This window comes from Physcomitrium patens, chromosome 13 (genome assembly GCF_059467195.1).
Source record: "Physcomitrium patens ecotype Gransden chromosome 13, ASM5946719v1, whole genome shotgun sequence".
Taxonomy (NCBI): domain Eukaryota; kingdom Viridiplantae; phylum Streptophyta; class Bryopsida; order Funariales; family Funariaceae; genus Physcomitrium; species Physcomitrium patens.
The window spans coordinates 5213805-5235969 of record NC_143422.1 but is presented as its reverse complement, the minus strand read 5'-3'; the positions used below and the strand labels follow the sequence as shown (position 1 = coordinate 5235969).

The window sequence follows — 22165 nt, the reverse complement described above, 5'->3', positions numbered from 1 at the left end:
TGATTTCTCCTTCACAAGAAGTCTGAATTGGTTGAAGAAAACATTCTCAATTGGAGTACTGTACAACTCGGACACCATAACAAAATGATGCCTTCAACTCTATAAATAAGATTCTAAGCATGCGTAGGAACACTTGAGACTATTAAAATAGTTGTGATACATAACTATTGAAGATGAATTTTGTTTAATGAATAAATGTTCGGCAAGATTACTGAATGTATTTAATGTTTCAAAGCTGATGACACAAGAATCTCTGCCACATAGAGTTCTTTTTCATTTTGTTGAATAATTTGCTTTTTCCTTTTTAAAAATTTTTTTTTTCTGCAGAGTTCATTTGGTCAATTGGATTCATGACAATTAGTTGGTTCGTACCCAAAATCCTGTTATTACATCATGATGAAAATTTTCACATGCCTCGAGATTTTATGTTTTTAGAAGGCTTCTAGAGCAGTTGCAGCAATAGTAAATGAGAACTTAGTGGTGAGAAGAAAGATGGTGCTATGTTTCTCCTTAAACCTCGATTAGATCCAGACCACCTTCGACCACTCTCGTTATCTTTAATCACCTCGAAGTTTTCATAATCATGGTCACACTGGGCTTCCACTTGAGCCACCCTTAGCTATTTTGTGGAACTTCCTCTCCAATTATCCTATTTGAATGTAATAAAATAACTAAGCTGTTCTTCCGTCTCACAATCAATAAGATGATTATGTAAGTGATGTTCCCAGGCTGTAATCAAAGCATCATACATCCAAGATCAAGTACAATGAATATAAACAATGAGGAAATATGTACCACACTCCACACATCAACCTGGACGCAGGAACATCAATACCCTCAAAACAACATGAGAAGCAGTATTGTGGAGGAAGTCAGTCATAAATATCATTTGATTCAACAGACGATGCTCCTTCACGGGAGGCAAAGTATGTCCTTTTACGACTTTGAAACTTCCGAACCCAATAATTAATCAAAAAGGTTACGAGAAACAAGCCTGTAAGTAACAACAGAAGGGTTATAATAGACATCCAATCTCCGAGAATTCCCCTTCTGAAAGGGAGACTTCTGCCAAAGAAAGGCCCAGCAAACCATTCACCCGCATAACCATTGTACAGGATTTGTATATCAGATATACTTAAATCCTCATCATCCAGCCGTTTCCAAGTTGTTATCTCCCGAGTGACCTTTGAACCAACCTTCAGACCCCTTCCAAGAGAAGCCTGTACTATCCTTGCCCGTCTAGCCCATCCAGCCTTCCTGAAGCACGAAAAGACAACCAGAACCTTGGTCAATGAAACCATAAAAACCAGTCTCCGTGTCATTAATGGATTCCTAATCGTAAAGAAATGGAAAAGGTTCACGTAATATCTCGCTGAAACGTACACAAGAAGGCGCAAAAAAGCCACACCACAGATTCAAAATACAACTAGCAGTAACCATGTACAGTGAATGCAAAAGTAGGTAGAACTAAATAAAATGCAGCCTCTTGAGTGGGCGGGGTTTCCTGAGACTATATGAGCAACAACCACGTACCCATAGGTATGGTAGCCAATGCCACCACCATAACACAAATGTATACCAAGGTGATTGCCGCAGTAGTCATTGACATGATCGTGACCAACAAATGTAGCTTTGACATCCCCAGATTCAACAAGGGATGTGAACAGTCCGGAGTTCACAGATGCGGAGCATGTTGCTTCTTGTTTCTCACCCACTAGCATGGACGGACTCGTAAAAGCTGCGTTGTATTCAGGAGTCGGAATGTGGAAATAAGCCAGCGCTGGAGTCACGGGTGGCGGTGGTTGTTGTCCGGACACGGTGTTTGCTAAGGATTCAGACTGTAGAAAGACAACACAAACAGTTGCGTGCGTTAACTTATGAATATGACTCAGACCAACCCGTGATTACTACATAGTATATACAGTAAATGTTTTCTCGAACGGGCTTAACCACCTACCTACGGCAACTGTCTCGAGTAACATAGAAAAATACGAAGTAATTACCTTGAGCTTTGCCGCAAGCGTTTCAAACCAAAGCAACTGGCTGGCTCGAACCCAGTCGTATCCACCAACAGTGTTGAACTTCGAGTAGTCCCCGGAGTCAAAAAGATACAAGTTGAGAAGGCTTGAATTTGAAGAGTCAGAGTCTAGACCACCGAACACCTGCAGGTAGTAGTTGCCAAATCCATGAACCTCAATTGGTGCTCTTCGATCAACGCTCTTGCCTAAAAGACTCTCCATGCTTGGGTTCAACATTTCGGACATGGAGTGTTCCATCTTCGTTAAATATTCCATGACTTTCGCCCGTGGTAGGTTTGATTCTTGATCGTGGTTTCCTAAAACTGCAGCCCAAGGAATTTTGGCCGCTATTACTGGAGAAAAAGCTTGGTCCATTGATTTCATGGCATCCGTCGCAGACCCGTCGATATTATCGCCTGCCCGACGATACATGTAAATTTCGATGTAGCAAGTAACACTGAAGGAAGACGTCACAAAGGAAGGAGGAGAAGCCAACACAAAGCTCAAATCGACCGGGATCTCCCTCAAGCGCATTCAAGTTCACAACCACTTCTGATTCAAATATTCTCAAGCAGTAACCCCTTCATTAACAAGAAGGTCACATTTCTACAGACAACCGGCTTGTATCGAGACTAATTCCAAACAATCCCGTCTCTTATACAGTGTTCACAGTAGCCTTATACTTGTGCTATATGCCAGCTATTCGAGTCATGCAGCCCCTATCCTGACGTAGATTAGAATGGAAGGACAAATTCTTGAAGTTCGTCACAAATTTAGGTACTTCTAACACAAGCAAAATTGTAATAATTCAGTTTCATTACCACTGCAAAAATATCTGACAAATACGCAAGGACTAGGAATGCGATATATCATACCAGTAAAGACAACCAAATCAGGCTTTTCCACGGCCAGTAGCCGCTCAATGAAGTATGTAGTGTTCAGGTCAGAACAATGATGTGACGAAGCCACATCGTAACATGCCGAGTGGGCACCTTGCGCGAAATGCATGTCAGCAACCTGAGCAGACGAGCAAGAGTAAGCCATGAAGCTGGAAAGCAAAATTCAGATGGCCTAACGCAAAAACAATCTGCCGAGAACTTGCCCAACATCTGACGAAACATTAAACTTCCGCCATTTTCATGAAGCGGCAATCAGCTTCAATCGACCTAAATTCATCAATAGATCAATTATCTAATCGAACTCGCCAGCAAGCAGAAGGATATAAGACTACTACGATCTCTCAAACCCGCGACTCGAAATATTGCTTCAAATCACGATACTCTTCCTCGTAAACTGCTACTTCAATGCTACAGGAGCAGCAATGCAACCACTAGGAATCAAAACCCCAACCATCCTTGACAACGTTTTAATAGTGACACAAGGTAATACAGTCACTGCTCAGAAAACATATACAGTATAATTGCATTCACAACAAAGACACGCTAAAAAGCAGAAGTTATTGAATGGTCGAGTTAAGCAATAGTTGCGGCGATGAACCAAGAATTCAGAACGAGCAATGATTTTGAGTGGGGCAGCAAATTAGACATTGGAGATCATCCACGCCAAAATTAGGTTTTCTTTATACCCTACGACGATGGTTTGAGAAGGTAGCATTGCATTGTTTTAACCATGACGTACATTCAAGGCATGAATCGGATATTATGCAACAAACCCCAAAAAAATTATTCCAAACAGGATAAAAAAACGAAGAGTTCAAAATTTCAAGCATATCTTACCAAAACTGCATCAAGCCAGGACTTCAAACACACACCCAAAAAAAAAAAACAAAAAAAAAAACAAACAAACTCCACCTGAAGGATTTTGAATTGACCCTCGCTGTTGAACCTCAGCACGGGACGCAAATAATCTCCAACCACCACCCCTGGCACAAAACACAACAAAACCCCTACCCACACAATCCACCACAAATAAATTGAATCTAACCCCACGCTTCGAGACGCCATCCTGCCAGCGCCACCGACACAACCCCCGAAACGATCAGCTCGCGTCGCTAGCCGGGCCATAAACCGAACCTGGAGAATTCAACGACGCAACAACCTCTGCTTCCACCACTACACGCAAACCACGCCATTCCGCCCCAATGTCCATTAATCACCTTAACGACCGCTAATCAACATACAGTGGCATAATCCAATCACGTATAACACTGAATTGTCACGAGCTATAATGCGATGAAGGATATTCCCGGGACCGCTTCCTGCGCTTCAAAGCTTTTCATCGGAAACAAACGTCGTATGCACATCGAAACCTACTGAAACGAAAATTTGAGGATAACCCAAGGAAATTGAGTGGGAACTGATGGGATGAGATTAGAATTGGCATCGCCAGCGCGCGTGATGGGTAAGACCCACAATCCGCGAGGGGTATGGAGCGTAACCCTAGCGTTATGGAGACCAATTCCTGCGAGAGCTGCAATCAAGCCTCGACTTTACTCTGGGCCACACCAGTTCTAGTGTGGATTGGAATGGGGTCCTGTTCCCATTAGTTCCTTCGGATAATTGTCGCGTTCACACTTAATGCCCTTCTTGGTGTCCCGTTCACACTTATCGATTCACCAACATGTTCCGTTCACACTTGGTGCTTACGTTTGCGATGGCGAGATGCGATTGGTCAATATTGAGCAACTGTCGTTTAAGTATAAATGCATATGTTTTAGCGAAGAAGACTAAAAAATAAATTTTGAAAAAATATTAAAATTTCCTACGTATAGATTATAATATTTTTGTTAGTCACGTTCTCTTATTTACTTCAAAATCAAAATAATTTGAAGTAAATCAGAGAACGTAACTAACAAAAATATTACAAACTATTGAGTTCTGTGTGGATTGATGAGTTCATGTGAGTAGTCTTCTTCTTCTTCTACTTCTTAAACTTGTTTGTTTTAAAATTTTCAAATACGTGTTAATTAATAAATGAAATCTTTAAAATATATGATTGGACAACTAATTCCATTGTCCAATCATATCTAAATTGTCTGCAACATAATGAATTATTGAAAAATTAAAAATAAACGAAGAATGTGAATATGAACAAACTCGTGATCTTGAAACAAAAAAAAAAAATCTGAATGAGATTTATAAACTCCCAGAATTAAATTACTGTAATTTGTTTGATTTTCCCCCAGAAGAGAGTCAACTATTTTGAAATTTCCATCAACACTCTGCCCTGTGCCCCAGTCAAACACTTCCATAAGGTGGGGATCAAAGGACCGATCTGCCCGGATTGAAAACGGGCAGCCCCTTAAGCACCATTATGAAAGACGATGAAACCTTGGAATCTCAATGGAAGCTTCCTCAAGCCTCATCTTGCGTTGACTGAGGTCGTTGATGGGGACTTTGGAACTTTCTAGGATGGTGGAGAGCCTTTGTTGATTGAATTTCGTTTCAAAGTGGTAGATTGTGCAAAATGCACAGATAATTAGATTTTTCAAGGCTAGAATCAAGTGACTTTTAATGGGTTCTAAAGTAATTAATTTGGTTGTTACTTGTAAGATTGTGGTATTTGATGTTTTACAAACTATTAATGCTAATATGTTCACAAAGAAAAAAATAAAAATTCTTTGTGTACTAAAGATTTACATCTTTTATAATATATTTTAGATTGAACCACTATGATTATTAATTAAATAAGTAGCATATCTTCATAAGTGGCATGCCACCATTTCTTAATAAGATATATCAAGAGTAGTATTTCAAAATGTTTAGATGAACATTTTCATTTGTGAGCTTTTGTGTTATGGTTTCCAGTGAGCATTTGTCTGAGAACAAATCCTAATTACTACTTATAATTTCATGGTCGAAATTTTACAAAAATTAAATAGCTTTATTCCTTTAATTTCACTTTTACTTTTTTCTCAAAGTCTCGAAAAAATATTTAATTTTCTTGTAAATGTTTCTTATTAATAATTATTTATGTAGATTTCTACAGTCAATCTATGTGTATAGCATTTATAGGAAATAAAATATTATGTGTATGTTTGTATATACATACATACATACATACATACATACATACAATAAAGGAATCATATTTATAGGTATAGAAAGTATATTATTCTATCTTTTATAAAACACATGTTCCTTCTTATTAATTTACAATCAACTTACAAATAAATATATATATATATATATATATATATATATATTGTGTTAATTAAAAATAATTACAATAGGCATGTAAATATGTTTATTATGTATCTTCAAAAAAATTGATTGTATTATATTCTTTTAGATATCAATTAAAAAAACAAAAAAAAAAATTTATGATTAGATCTATAACTATATATATATATATATATATATATATAAAATTATTCTAAAGTATATAAAACATACTTTCATGATAGTAAATTACTTGGCTTTCTTAAAGAATTTGTTGTACAATAAATTCAAAGCATCAACGACATTATTTTACAATAAATGTGTAGAATACTTTATTCAATAATCAAAGTATGTATTGAAGCTTCATTATTCATTAGAAAAAATTGTTTAGAGATGCATGTTGATAAATATGCTTTACAAAAATTTAAAAAACCATTAATTTAAACATACATATATTTTAAAATTTTATAAGAAATTTTCAATTTTAATTTTTTTATATTAAATACATCTTATATTGGTATATAGTTATTGTAGAATACTAATTAATATTTTCATTTTTATTAATACTAATTCTTGTATTATCTAAAAATATTCAATATACATATGTATATACTAAAATATATAGTTACATAATAAATCAGAATTTACTTGATTTATAGTAATATTTTATATTTTTATATTTTACACAAATATATATTTATACTGAATATTGAATATTCTCCTTATTATATTACTGAATAAAAAAAATTAGTTTTACAAAAGAACTATTTATATCTGTTTTAAACTATCATGTTCTTTAAAATATATTTCAATTCACCAATTTTTTAATAAGATTTTATTAATACTAAATATAAATATGTATGTATGTATGTTTATATATATATATATATATATATATATATATATATATAATCAAACATCCAAATCATCTTTACTAAACCTTTTTAAAAATATAATTATATATATGAAGTAGCATTAGGGCCCATTGCTTTGTAACATGAACAACACGACAAAAAAAGTTCTTAAAGTCCAATAAGGAGCTACAAAATTTAAACAGATGTATAGATAGAACATATGCAATAATCCTTCTTACTTGAATTAAAAACTTGTTTATTAAAAAGATAAAATAAAAAACTATATATGTTTATATAATTCTTATATCATTTCTTTTTGTATTTTGAATCTAAGTAATGTTACTACATGTTAAATTAAAACTATATTTTTTATATTTTCAATTAAAAGATATTGTATAATTTTTTATAAAAAAATTGTAATGAAATAATAATGATAAATTAAGTATTTGTTTTTATCTTACTTAGCTTACACGATTATTCAATTATTATAATATTAATATTTATTTAACATATTTTTCTTTGAGGTTATTTTTACTAAACATATTTTAAAATAAATATATAGTAAATATACAAATAATATGAAAATAATTAATTTTAGATAATCTTATATATTATGTTTATAGATTAATTAATTAAAATAAATATTTATAATTACAATATTATTTAATTTATTATTGTAAATAATAAATAAATTTATGTTGCATTTCTAAAAGTAGAAATTGATTATATTCTTTTCTACTATTTTATTAAGTTCTTTAATATCCTTTATTATTTTTACAAATTATGATATATGTATTAAAGATTCTAACTATACCAATATGTGCTTAATGACTCAATAATTTTTTACTTAAATTAACTATTTTTTCATTAACTAGATGATGAAAAACATAAAATATAATCATAATAACTTTTATGAATTAGGCAATATATCAAATTGGTGATGAGATGGGTGTTGGCTAAGGATTTGTAGTAGGTCAATCACTTCTATTAAATGGTAGTCCATTTGTTTTATTAGAAGCGTGTGTTGTGACTATGATCCTTTCCGGATTCCCTTGTTCCATGTATTTATCAAATATATACTCTATAATTCAAATGTAAGAGATCTTGGAAATTTCATGTAGTAAAGTGGTTGATGTGATATATAAGCAGTTGCTTATTTGAAAACAAATATGTAAGTGCATCCAATGCATACCTTATAATTTGAATCCGTTTGATAGGATTACAACAAATTAATGCAAGTGATGTAGGTCTATTGTTTGCTTGACTTAGAGAGAACTGATTTTCTTCACTAAGATAGAGAGATTTAAAAATGTATGAATCCACATCCTACTCAAAGCGGGCTTCTAAATATAAACGCCCATCAAATACATTCACCACTATCATATAATCACAACATTAGAAAGCATACATGGTCCGTACTACAGACAAGAACAACACCACCACCACGCAAAACACACACCAATGAAGCCAAATTGCAAACGACGAAACCCTAATGGGTCCTCAAAGCCAAACTACACAAGTAAGCCTATCACCGTGACTTCCCAGGCGGTGATGGGCGCAGCAGTCGTCAGTCTCGCAGCGCGCCGTGTCCCACCAAAGCCTGCGAATATTGCAGTGGGAGCTGAGCAGGATGGCCAAAGCTCTCAATCGTAAGGCCCCTCTGGCATGATGTTGTTGTTGTTGCAGCTACGGTGGGCCACTCTGTTCCTTCCGCATCCCTGCAGAGCCTGGATTCCTCAGTGGCAGCTGCTGCTGCAATGCCTGCAGCCTCGCAGCGTTTGAATGCAATCCCAGCTCAGGCGGAACTGCTGTTGCTGGGTCCGGACCCCCTAGCCACGCTTGAGCTGGAGATTCAACCAGGAACGTCATGAATGGCATTTGTTGGAGCTTGATGAGAGGGATGAAACGTGGAAGTGAACAAAGAACCGGTTACCAGGGTCCTATGCCGCCACCGTTTGACTGGTATTGACTTGACTGGGGTCGTGGTCTAGATGGCAGTTTGGGAGCTGTTTGAGTTGATTAAGAAGGGGGGGGGGTTGAGTGGGTGGGGTCCGTCGTGGATTTCAGACGGGATTTGAAAAGAGGGCCACTGCGACAACATGAGAGTGGCCTGCACTGGAAGGAAACCACCTTTCTTCTGACTAGGCCTGGCGGTTTGACCACCGCCGGGACCCGGCTCTCTTGGCTTGGAAGTTAGGGTTGCGCCACTCTATACCGCGGCGCCACTTGGGGCATCCGGTGTCAGCATAAGAAAGGGGGGAAATGGGTGATGAGTCCATTCTGCCAGAGGAGGCTGTTGAAAACACTGGCGTAACGGGTCTGACAGTGGCGGTCAGAAGGCACAGTTCACGGTGGGGCTCCGACCCTACGAGACGCCAGCTTCAGGCTTGGACAGAAGAGAGAGAGATAGAGAGAGCGAAGGGAAGGGATTCAGTCAACAGATCCTGTGGGAGACTGAAACTGTTCTCACTCTCCACAGTCATGCTCCCCCCCACCTCCTCTGCTTTCTTTGCAGGTCCTAAGCTAGCTGCACTTTCACTGTTCTCTGCTGCTCTTCTCTCGCCGCTGTAAGGATTGAAATGGTGGGGTGGTGTCTACGACTGCAGTAGAGTGCATTTTGTGGTTTGATTTGGTGAAGTATGTGGCGGCATCAACGTTAAGTGGTTCGGTCCTTTTGAGAAGGAATTAGAGCTGCCGTGAGCATGAGTTGTTCGAGAGGAGGAGGAGAGCCGTTGCACTTGTTTAAGTTAGTTGGCGGCGTTTGGAGAGGACCTGGGACAATGACTAGGTTAGAGTGAAAAATTCTACAGCGGCGGTGTTGTGTGATGACGGGGGCTGCGCTGTAGGTATTGGATGCGGGGCTTTGAAGAGGTGGGTTGCTCGACGTAGTGTTATTTTTTTGGAGTGAGGTTGCTGGACTGGTGGTGGATTACCAGGTTGGCGCACTTAGGCAGCGACCTTCCAGTCAGAAGGCAGATAGGGAGATCAGTTGAAAGGCAGAGAGGGATGCGAAATCAGAGGTCGGATTCGAGGTTGCAGCAGGCTAGGGGTACGCAGCTCTTCATATGTGGCATATTCGGCAATTGTGCCAGCTCGGTGTTGAGTCCCCGCACTCCCCCAGGCATTCCAGATTTTGGCAAGAAGACTGCCTTCGTATGGGCCGCCAATGATTGCCACCTGCAGCAGCAGATTGTGGACCAGGGGCGATTCTGCGAGAGGTCTGAAATTGGCATCCCATTGTCCGTACCTGTTCCGGGGTCGCCGTCTTCTGGGAGTGAAGGCGACAATGCATGCTCAAGCTCGGCCTCGGATAGAATGGATCATTGCTCTGTCATGCAGGAAGGTTCTTCCGAGGGCAGGTCGTCCATCACGTCGGATGTGTCCGACTTCAGAGCCTCAGATCTGGAGGAGCTTATCGCAGAGATCAAAGCTGGAAATTGCACGAAGATGATCCTAAGTAGCTTAAATAAGAAGCTTAGCAAGGATCATCGGGCGTCGAGGGAGCTCATTCGATCATCAGGTATAGCGTCGTGCCTCCTCTCTCTGTTGCTGTCGAGCAACTTGACCTTAACAGAAGAAAGGGGAGCTCGATACTTGGTTGACGAGAGCCACACATCCCCCGTGCTTGAGGACTCACTCGCCGCCCTTACGATCTTGTCTGAAGATGAATCAGCGACACGGTCGATGGCCACAGTGGAATTCTTGCTGGTGGTGACATGGTATTTGTGCAAGGGGAGCATCAATGCCAAGGAGAACGCATGTCTTCTCCTGGAGAAACTTTCTTTGGAGGAAGGATTCAAGGGAACGATGGGTGCATGCCCTGGAATGATGGAGGCGCTCAACAATTTGATGCGTGACGAGAATCATCTTAAGCTTGTTAAACTGGCAACCAAGACTTTGCTGGCACTCTGCTTGCTGAGAGAGAATAGACGACGGTAAGTTGTCTGCCCATGGTCATTTAAAAAACAAAATATATCTTCAATTTTTAGGGATTCATCGTATCTACTTTTTAGTATTTGATTTGACGAGTGAAGTTTAGGTTCTCGAAGTCTTACACAGTTCAATTACTTGCGCTGAGCAGAGCTGTTGAGGTAGGCGCGGTGGCTTCACTCTTGGAAATGCTCCCATGGGTGGGTTCTGCAACAGCAGAGAAAGTCTTAGCGACTCTAGAGCTTCTGGGCACCATCGAAGAGGGCAAAGCGGCCATAATCGACCACGCACTAGCAGTGCCAGTACTCGTGGAACTCATCCTAAAAGTCTCCGACAGAGGAACCGAATATGCAGCCGGAACGCTCAGCATGATGTGCAGCGACTCCATAGCCATGCGGGAGGCAGCCGTCGCCCACGGCGCTCCAACGAAGCTGTTGCTCCTCATACAGAGTGACTGCACGGCTCGAGCCAAGCGTAAAGCTTCACAGCTTCTGAAGGTCCTGCACAAGCTTTGGGTGCAAGACCCCTGCAACCCAGACATCGAAGGCACGAAAGCAATCCACTTCTGAGATCACCCATCTCCATCTCCCTCTGTGCATATAAAACCCCCTTCTCCGACGCTGACTCCCAGCCATCCGCAGCGTTCTGTACCATACAAATTCGACCCGTCAGTTTTGATCGACTAATCCATCCCTGTAGAGTAGGCCCAAGTTTGGCATGGCTTGAACAAGAGGAGTTACTGCTGCAGATGGGAGAACGAGCTCAATTCACGATCACCCCTCCGAGACAAGTCGGAGCGATCAGCGTCCATCGGTCCGGGTGTAGTTTTTCTTCTAGTGTTGAACAACGCTGTCAATAGATCAGCACACTAACTACAACATCATGTTGCTCCGGGTATGTTTGCTAATTCTACATGTTCGATCGGAACACAAATCGCTCATGTTCGTCTCACTCACTCACTCACTCACTCAGTCAGATCAAATCCACGTCCCCCTGACCTCTCTTCTCCGTTGTTTACCGTTGTCTCCGTCGATTTCGTTCCCCAATTTTGCGATCAGCGTCTCTCACCGTGAATTCCACCCTCAGTCAGATCCACATGCTAGATCTCGAGAATTTAATCATCGTCGGCGCGAGCTCGTCGATTGCACGCCGACGTAGTCCCCACATACACATGTACTGCTTGTATTGTGAAGCCAATGCAAGTTCCTACACTCTGTGTGAATGGGTTGGGTATATAGGTACTTGAATATACATACATACATACATACCGTAGATGATTCATGTTGTGTAAAGCATTTCAAATGAGAGTTGTTGTGGAGTATTTGTTATGGAAATAACAAATGGTATTATGAAACAATTGGATAATAATCTATATGTGAAATATGTGAGGTATGGATCATGTTTGTATTGCTACATTGAAAAAAACCAATCTAGTACTATTAACAGTATTTTATTTTGTAATGTGTTTCTTTGAAAGAGAGTATTTTTGTACCCATTGTAATCCTTTTTGAATTTGATAGTATAATGTTCAGTTGTCTTTATAAGATTTATTTATTCATTGTTAATTTATTTCTTTGTTTGTATTATATATGTATGTATATGTATATATACAAAAATTATATTGATTATAAAAGATTTATTTCCAACAATTTAATTATATTTCTACGTCTTTAAAAATTCGAATCAAATAATTAAAATTAAACATGTTACATTAACTGATGATTATTCAAATTCTAAAATCAAAAGGACATTGATTTTAAAGGGTCTATATTAAAGTCTATTAAGATAAAGAAGTTACTGTTGTAATTAAGAATATAAATATTATACAGCAGTTTTGTGGACAATGTCAAAATCAAAGTTTTAAAAATTTCTTTCGAAATTTGAGATTTAATTCATAATAATATCTGATATCTTTTGAATTTACCTCTTTTCTAAATTTAAATGCATAAATATTTTTAATGATTACCAATCCTTTTAAATTAGAAGATTGCAACAAACTAAATTATTAAAATTTATTTGAAAAATAAAAAATATTCTCAAAATATATAAGTAAAGTAACATTAATAAAAATACACATGAAATTTAATATATAACTCAGATTCAGTAATACATTCCAGAAGTAAAACAAAAAATTTAGTATTATTTTTGATATATTTGATTCAAACTTTGGATCAAGGAGAAGACATAATACTTTTAATGTGACACTTTTATAACATTTAATAATGCTCACTTTAATTTAAACTTTGTAGTAAAATTATAAAATTATATTTTATATTAATATATATACTTTATATTATTAAAAAATTAAAAATTTTAATTATATATATATATATATATATATATATGTATCTATTAATTATTTTTCTCTAGTGTTGACATATTCTGTAAGACATAATCAAAGAAAAATTCTAATATCCAAAATTTTAAAGTAATACAATCTTTAACTATTATATATATATATATATATATATATATATATAGAAAGGTACCAAAATGATCTTTACTTTTGGGATAAATTCTTTCATTTACATAAATATAATTATTTTTAGAATGTTTAAAATATATAAGTAAATAAAAATAAAACATAATAATATAATATTAAATCATAAAATAAAATTAATAAGTATAAATTCCTAATAAAACTTTAATAATAAATTAATAATTTAATATAACAGATTATAAAATTGCATTATAGTTCAAATATCATCTAAGAAGTATTAGAAACAAAAGGAATAATAACAGAAATAAATATCAATAATATATAAATAAGCATAAATAATAGATTGTGAGCAAATTTATATCTTTTTATTAGAAAAAAATTGAAAACCATTACAACTATTTTTTAAAATAACAAATAAAAATACTAAATTTATATACTAATATTATGAATAGAAAACAATTTAAAAGGATAATTCGGAATGTTAAATGACCAGTAGCAGCAATGTTATTTATTCGACTATTGCTGTTGTATTTTTAGTTAAGAAAGTATACAAGACTATACTAGAAAAAAAATGTATTTTTGGCATAAACACTTTTATATCTTTGTATTTGATTTGATTTTTAGTTTTTTGTTTTTATCTAATTTAAATGATTTTAGAATCATGTATATATATATATATATATTTATACACACACACATAAAAGGTCATTAAATTAATAAAAAGGCATTTGTAAAATTTTATATTAATTTTTCATAATCATGTACAATACTCCTACCAACTCATTCGACATAGTTGCTTTCTTGCTATCATTTAAAAATATTTTATTATTATTCATTTTAATTTTATTTTTTTTATAAATATTTAAAATGGAAAGATATTTTTAATTATACTTTTATGATTATTATTATTATTATTATTATTATTATTACTAATATTTTGACATAATTTTAATTATTCAGAAATATTATTCATAAGTAGTATATGAAGATAAAGTTTTTTTGAGCCCTTAAAAATATTAAGAAGTAAGAAATTGCATTTAAATTATATCTAAATTTTAAAAAAATTTACAATTTTATGCTTTGAATTTAAAAGATATAAAAATAATGTAACAATAGATTAAATAAGACTTTTGGATCCTTTTAAAGAAATATGTTTTATATATTTTAGAATAAACTTTTATATTTCATATATAAATATTACACCTTCTTGGTCTAAATCTTTCATATTTTTAATCAATTCTTTAACCTTAATGGTTATTTGTAGACAGAACTTAATGCCCAATGAAAACCTAGCCAATACTTTGTCTTAGGCACATGATGCAAATTTTATTAATATTTTTCTAATAATATTTTTGATGTTGGATTTACCTTACTAAGATGCTTTTATTAGCTACTTGTTTTAAAAGATGGTCATGGCTTTTCATGGATCTATTATTTTAGGCCCTATTTCACTTAAATTTTTAGATACATTATTTGTAACTTTGGCCCTTGTAGGTTATTGCATCTTACTTCATATGAAGTTTTTGACTATTTTCTTTAGTTTTAATATAGCTTTTAGATAGCCTTTCAATACAAAGGTGAAAAAATAAACAAAAAAGAAAAAAATACTATTAGATATATTGATTCTTTTTGCTACATAGAATCTAGTAAAGTACTAACAGTGTATTTTTTTTTTTTTATAGAGGGTTTATTAAGAATTAGCCATCATTTTCTATTTGGAGGAAAGATTCCAAAAGAATATATAACAATCATATTAATCTTTTTAGTTATTTTTCCAAATTCAACTAAATCGATTAGCATAATGGGATCTTGGTTCTTTTTTGTATTGTCAATAAGCAAGAGATATAGACCAATTGATTTATTGACTAAGTCTTTGCAAAACTTATTCAAGTTTATACCAAGTTAGTCACTGATTCTTCAATCCCATTTATACACAATGTTTAATTATATGTGTATTGATTTAATGTTTATTTAATCATTGTTATTTGAAAATGTGATCTATTTTAATCTTTAAGTTTTAACAATTGCATGGATTATTAGATATAATACCGCTTCTATTTAAAAAATATATATATGGCTTCAAAGGCATTCTTATCTTATTCCTCCTTATATAATGAATTTTTTGATTTAGATTCTATTGAGGTTAACTAATATTATTTTTTTATATTAAAATTGAATCTTTATTATAATAATAAATTAGTGTTTAAAATCGATTATTTTTATAGTATTATATACAAATTTTTATTATAACTTATTATAAAAAAATCCAACTTAAGCAATAACAAAGATTGCTTAAATTTTTTAATCTAATTTATGATTTTTTAGATTACAAGTATATTATCTATGATACATCAACGAAACAAGAAGGTTGTTTAATCTAGACTAATAATTACTATGAGAAGTTTTTGAAGACTTTTGAAGAGCTTTTCCAAAGATTTTGTATAAGGTGTTGAATTTGTCAAGTTGTAAAATTTGACTTATATTTTGGTAGAAGATGTTGGGAGACTCATACAGATAGCCATGTAAGTCAAGTTTTAAAATTGGTAGTAGTCTTGTGCGTGGTCTTAGAAGTTGCATCATCTATTGATAAAACATGAACAAAAAATCACATTAAAATTGATTGAAAGGAGAAATAATAATTAAATTGTAAGAATTTAACTTTAAAAGTATTTTATTAGTAGATGATGCATATCAATTATTAATTTTTATGAAAAATAAATTATTCCAAAAAATAATATAAAATATTCAAGGAATATTATATTATTAAATAATAATTATAAATAGAATATTTAAAAAATATGTGACTAAAAAAAATATGTTTCTACATAATTAAAATAATTAACGAAATACCTCAGTAAATTTTAAGATATATATAAAAATAAAGAAATAATGGAGAAAATGGAATGCTTATAAAATATTCAGCTTACATCCATTTTAAACATTTTTATATTTTAAAAAGGAAAAATTATTGATATTCTTAGTTTTAGAATATCTAGTCATGTCATTAAAGGAAATGCCAAATGTTTAATATTAGAACATGTTTATGAAAATGTTGCTTAAAAGTATGATGCAATAAGTGCTGCATATTGTGCTGTGATACAACTAGTAGTAATAATAGTATATATATTTTTTAAATATAAAATTTAATTAGATTAAATATAAAAATTATGAATAACTCATAATTACTTAAAATTAAAAAAGAGCATATGTGTTTAATTTTCTTCAAGAGTAGAATATATGCAAATATTTAAACACAAATAGTTGAAAATTTTAATAAGATAAATATTTAAATTATTTAATAATAATTTAAAATAAAATATATTTTTAAAACCTAAATATTTTGTAATAATAAAGTATTAAAATGTATTTTTTATGAAATTTAAAATTTAATTTAATTATTTATATTAATTTCTTAAAATTATTTTTTATTTTTCTAATAGTTTAATTTATAATTTTTCATATTTTTAGATAATTTTTTGATTATGTATAAATATATATATATTTAAAAAAGGTAATTATTTTATTATTATTTAATTTCTTATTTTAGGATAAAATTCAAATAAAAATTACTTTTTATTTTGAAAAGTAAGAATAGATTTTAAACCGTAATTTTATTTATTTATTTATTTATTTTAAAGATATTATGTGGTCCAGAATTTTAACTTACATAATCACCAAGAATGAACTCATATTATTTACCAAATAAATTATCAAGTCATGAGACTTTTTATATTTTGTGATAAATTAGTAAAATCATTGATTTTTGATATTTATTAGTCAAATTGCTAAAATTTAATAATATTTATAATCATTGATGTTCTGTTTTTTTGTTTAATTTGATTTTTATTTCAATTTGCAATAAACTTGTGATACATTTTACTTTGATGTTTTTTTGATTTATTGCTACATATTAGAATAGGAAGGAGTTTATTTTTATTTTATTTTTAATATTTATGAATTTTTTTAAATTATTTTAATTCCTTTGAAATATATTGAGGTTTAAAATTAATCATATACAAACTAAAATATACTTTTTTTAAATATAATTATTAGACCATGGACATGCAATTTATGAGGGCTTAGAAGTACTCACAATTTGGTGCAGTATGGAAGAGTGGAGACACTGTTATATTGTATTACAGTCACTTAGTAAAAATGTTTGTAAAGAGTCAAAATATGCATAGAAAAGATCCAAGTATAAGTTCAAAAGATTTTTTTTTATATCCATATAGCCACAAAATCAAGTTTAACTACAAAGTTTATATTCTATACTATATTTATGTATAAAATTTATATTGCTATAATAAGGCTATAAATAAGTCAAGCTAAGATAAAGTAGGAAAAAAAAATATAATTACTTCTAAATCAAAGTTGATGTTATGTTCTTAGAAAATTTGTTAAAGAAAATGCCAAGATTAGTATAAAAAACTTAAAAATTAACTATGATTAAGTTTGATTAATATCATTTACAACTTTGATTAACTTTGAATAACTTGACACTTGGCAGTGTGGATGAGTGGAGACTTTAATTATAAATCAAAGTATTTTTATAAATTAACATATCTTAAAAATCAACTTCCAATTTTTTTTTTATTAGTTGTAAATGATGTGGCATTATAAGAAACAAGCCAAAATGTTGTAGTTGGGTACCAGAATAAAAATACATAGTCGTAGCTAAAGAATCAATAAAACAATATGACTAAAAATACTATTAAAAGAGCTTAGACATGGTAGATTATTTTAAAGTATAATTTATTATAACAATCAATTATGTATTACTATGACTAAAATCAATAATTTATGATTGTATAAAATAAAACAATATAAAATATATTGATATATTTACAAAAAGTAAAGATCAATAAAGTTGTATTAAATTATGTATTGATACACATAATAAAGATAAGTATAATAAAAAATAATCAATAAAGTTATAACAGTTTAGGTTTATAACGGTTTGATAACTACTTTTAAAAAAATTAATTTAAATTAATAATAATTGAATATGGATAATTAAATTATTTATATATTTATTAAATATACAATTTTTAATATATACATTTAATTATATTTAGTAATATAAAGATAAAAATATTTTTTACTAGATTCTTCTATTAAGTGACTTGCTTATTTGTAAAAGATTTAATAGTAAAGCTTATCATATGTAATATAAAAAACAATTGGATATAAGATAAAGAGGCAAAGAAGCCTTCTCATTGGTTGTAAAAAAGCAAACCCAAGGAACTTGGAGAATGCAATTTTTTTTTTTTTTTTTTTTTTTTTTTTTTTTTTTTGTGCCCAATGGCACAAAATTTTGTTAGTGTAATATAAATTAAAATATTTACAACTATTGTAGGTTTATTTATTTTTTTATTAAAATTTTATTTATTGATATATATATCTATATATATATATATATATATATATATATAGAATGTATGACGCATAATATATAGATGTTTTTGATGAATTAAAATTTGCCTTGATAAGAAGAAGATACCAATTTTTGAGTCTTGAAAGATGAAAAAATCATTCTTAAATATACATAAACATTAAATTGATATTTTAGATGTTGTAATGTTATTTTTTTATTTTTTTTTATTTTTTATTTTTTTTTAAGCAATAAATTTTAGTAATGCCAATTATATGACTATGTAGAATAAAAAAATAATTTTATAAGTATAGTCTTATTTTCATTTAAAAAAAAGTAAGAATCAAATTTTCATAGTATAAAAGACTTGAAGGTTAAAGTAAAATGAAGTACTAAAAATAAAATAAAGATTTGTTTTAATTAATTAAGGTACAAAGTTTCTTACAGATTTTAATTAGCACTTCTAGTCTTAGTAAATTAAAGACTTGGTTTCTCTAGCCTTTAGGCATGACATAATTGGCATATTAAAACCCACGATACATACATTTTTTGAAGAAGAACAAACACTTTTAAATGATGCATAACTAAATTGTTGTTATTCAGTATATGCAAGGAGATTTATGATAAAAAATTGAAATTTCCTTTGGTTTGCTTACCTTAGTTGCAAGATACTTAACAAAAGCATGATTAGCATGTGATTTTTTTAAACAAAGTGATAAATAAGGAGTCTTTTTAAATGCAGTTTCAATGCAAAAAGAACAAAAATGTGAGCAATCATGTGATGATTAAAAAAAAAAAAAAAATTAAAAAAAAAATCATAAGAATCAATTGCCAGTGCACATAACAACAATATCAAACCCTCATCACAAATTCAACAAACTCAGTATGCATAATGAAACATCATCACGACCTAACTACCTCTAATAAATCCAACATCAAGTGAAAAACAATGGATGAAATAAAACCAATAAACTAGTGGGAGTGTTTGACCAGTATAATATACGAGTTGTAAATATGAACACAAGTGCCGAAAGGGTGTGACCTCTCTATACACCTTCCCTCTGAGATAAGAGTCATTGGAATACTCGGAATATACAAATACTCTGAATATGAATTATTCTCATAGTTTTGACCTGCTCACATGCAGGCTGGTAATGGCGGCGCAACCAAGAGCCTCGAAACAGTTGCTGACCTCTACACAGTGGCCTGGTCCAACGTGGTCGACAATGACTACGTTCCTTCTCAGAATCCGCTGAACATATATTTACGTGACACAATGTAGTTCTAGTCAAACTAGAAAAAAGGAAAATAGGTAAAGAATCAGTTTGACAGATCTATAGATCTACATTTCAACAGATTGAAAAATAGCAATATATTAAGGGAATCTTCATTTGTAGTTCAGGCCTCAACTGAGGTTGCCTACGACAAAGTTACATCTGTTGAGACAAGCAGATACCCTGATCTAGTTTGTCTCAATCTCCAGAAAGGCTCAATTTTCATGGCCAGAAGAAGAGATCGATGCACTCTACGCAGCGGTGTGTTAGCTGGGGCCTGCACCCAAGCTGCGATCTTCTTGATCGAGAATCTGCTTAAATATTAAGCGTCACCAGTCGCACGACAGTATGAGTTAGCACTGAAAATGATATCTCTCTGACCTATACAACTCTTAAAACAAATCGAAGAGATTTCGTTCTGGAGTGTAGAACAGCCTAGCTTCAGCCGCCTCATGCTGGAAGTGCTAGTGTGAGAGATCTGTATGGAGTGTCAAGTCTGAAGCGATGATGTATGTTAGTGTACTCGTCAGGAAGTGGTTCAACCCCATCCAATTCCATTAAGGAATCTGCACATATTTCCATGTTGAGCGCTAAAATTTTAGAGAAAATAAAATAAAATAATGACGAACTAGTTGATGCCGAATCACGTGATGTTGGTGCAGCTGCTTAAATCATTGGAACTTACAAAGGACCTTGATAGTACCGGTGCGGCGGTGCTATCCAGTCTGACAAAGGAATCCGTAATATCCCTGGGAGTATCAAATGGGTTTAATCTTTCCTGTTGCTTCTTAATTACTCTCCCATCGAGAAACTTATCAAGAGGTTTCGCAATAAGAGCTTCAAAGTCTGCGCTGCTGATGTTCCTAATGTTATTGTTGTTCTTTAGTTGCTTGAGAAGCTCAATCGCTACAAGCATGTTTCTGTTAACAGTTCGAGACACAACATACTTGATTTTTTCTTTGGAAAGGACTTTCTCTGGAATGTAAGGAAATACTTCCGACGTGTCTGTCTCTTCAACTTTCCGTGAAAAGTATTTGTAAGCCTCTTGTGAGGACGAGGAATGCACCTTCTTGGGTGTCCTGCTTAGTAGCATAGGTGTCAGTGTTAATGTCTTACGTCTGGTGTCCATGTTGATGAACGTTTATAACAAAAGCAGATGATGATCTTTTATAGACACAATAAAAAAATCAGTGGCAATGATAGGTAAAAAAAAAAAAAAACTACTATATTACAACTAGCTCATTACCAGGTTAAATTTATTTTGTTCTTATCATTACTAGAGACTCGTACATGCAAGATAACAAATACTCATTAGATGACATAAACTTATTCTTGTCAAGTCTATCTCTTGTTTCCAACTTGAACCCTATGTTGGTGAACTGTTCAATCAGCTTATCTACGTTTACTAAGTTCTCTGATTGATTTACTACAATAGTATTAGGAACATGTATTTATATCTTACTGCTGCTTTCTAATCTGATAGAATATGCTTCACATATATATTCTTTTATTTTTTCTTGTCTCAAAGAATTCCATAATGTACTTCTTAGACATGACAATGCAAGGGTTCGTTTCCAGCTGCATTAACATTGCATCCAACCGCCGCCGGAGAGTACTCACGTTCTCGTTTTTCTAGCTCGGAGCGAGGCTTTTGTCCGTGAACATTTAGAAATTCAACAAATAAGAACATGCTAATCAAGTCCACTCTCAACAACTTGTCCTGAGCGTGTTCCTCCAGAACGCAAACGAATTGCTGTGGGCATGTCCACATCAGCACTGATAGGTTCCCTGCAGTTCAGACTCCAGCATTACAACGAATAATTCTCAATAAAGTGCGAAATTAAGACCCCAACGTCGCGGTGTAAAACTCCTCTGCCTCTTATCATTTCCCGTGACTGATCTCTTTACTGAAACCTCCAACTCCCATTTATCTTACCATGGACCCCGAGCTCCAGTCCCCCCCCCCACACACACAACTGTAAGCGTGGCAGACAGCGTCAAAGCAGGAGCTTGGAAACGTTAAAGGAGAGGTCAGGAGACTTATTGCAACCAGAAGTGGACCCAGCTGCAGCAAGATTCACCACGAAAGAAGCCATACGAGTGGAGTTATGAGAGTCGATGCAACGGAGAAAGCGTGCGGGACAATATTATCACGTC

At 32.9% G+C, this 22165-nt stretch overlaps 2 protein-coding genes across 2 annotated transcripts; one reads left to right on the top strand and one right to left on the bottom strand.

Moving 5' to 3' along the window:
- Positions 1–860: 860 nt before the first annotated feature.
- LOC112290764 (putative inactive purple acid phosphatase 29) lies at positions 861–4485 on the bottom strand. Its single transcript, XM_024537428.3, has 5 exons — positions 3830–4485; positions 2894–3035; positions 2004–2434; positions 1534–1838; positions 861–1257 (listed from the first exon to the last, which is right to left on the bottom strand). Exons 1-5 carry the CDS (start codon positions 4040–4042, stop codon positions 873–875), a joined length of 1476 nt encoding a protein of 491 aa, XP_024393196.1. The 5' UTR covers positions 4043–4485; the 3' UTR covers positions 861–872.
- Positions 4486–9283: 4798 nt separating this feature from the next.
- On the top strand, positions 9284–11863 carry LOC112290129 (U-box domain-containing protein 26). The gene is made up of 2 exons (XM_024536119.3): positions 9284–10928; positions 11075–11863. The coding sequence occupies exons 1-2, from the start codon at positions 10000–10002 to the stop codon at positions 11490–11492; spliced, it is 1347 nt and encodes a 448-aa protein (XP_024391887.1). The 5' UTR covers positions 9284–9999; the 3' UTR covers positions 11493–11863.
- The last annotated feature ends 10302 nt before the right edge of the window (positions 11864–22165 follow it).

Bases quoted from the DNA above. Each gene is read 5' to 3' on its own strand.
- LOC112290129 (XM_024536119.3), top strand. From the start codon at position 10,000: ATGCGAAATCAGAGGTCGGATTCGAGGTTGCAGCAGGCTAGGGGTACG. The intron at 10,929-11,074 runs GTAAGTTGTCTG...TGCGCTGAGCAG, and splicing joins CTGAGAGAGAATAGACGACG to AGCTGTTGAGGTAGGCGCGG.
- LOC112290764 (XM_024537428.3), bottom strand. From the start codon at position 4,042: ATGGCCCGGCTAGCGACGCGAGCTGATCGTTTCGGGGGTTGTGTCGGT. The intron at 3,036-3,829 runs GTGGAGTTTGTT...TCGTCTGCTCAG, and splicing joins GTCAATTCAAAATCCTTCAG to GTTGCTGACATGCATTTCGC. The intron at 2,435-2,893 runs GTATGATATATC...ATCGTCGGGCAG, and splicing joins TGATTTGGTTGTCTTTACTG to GCGATAATATCGACGGGTCT.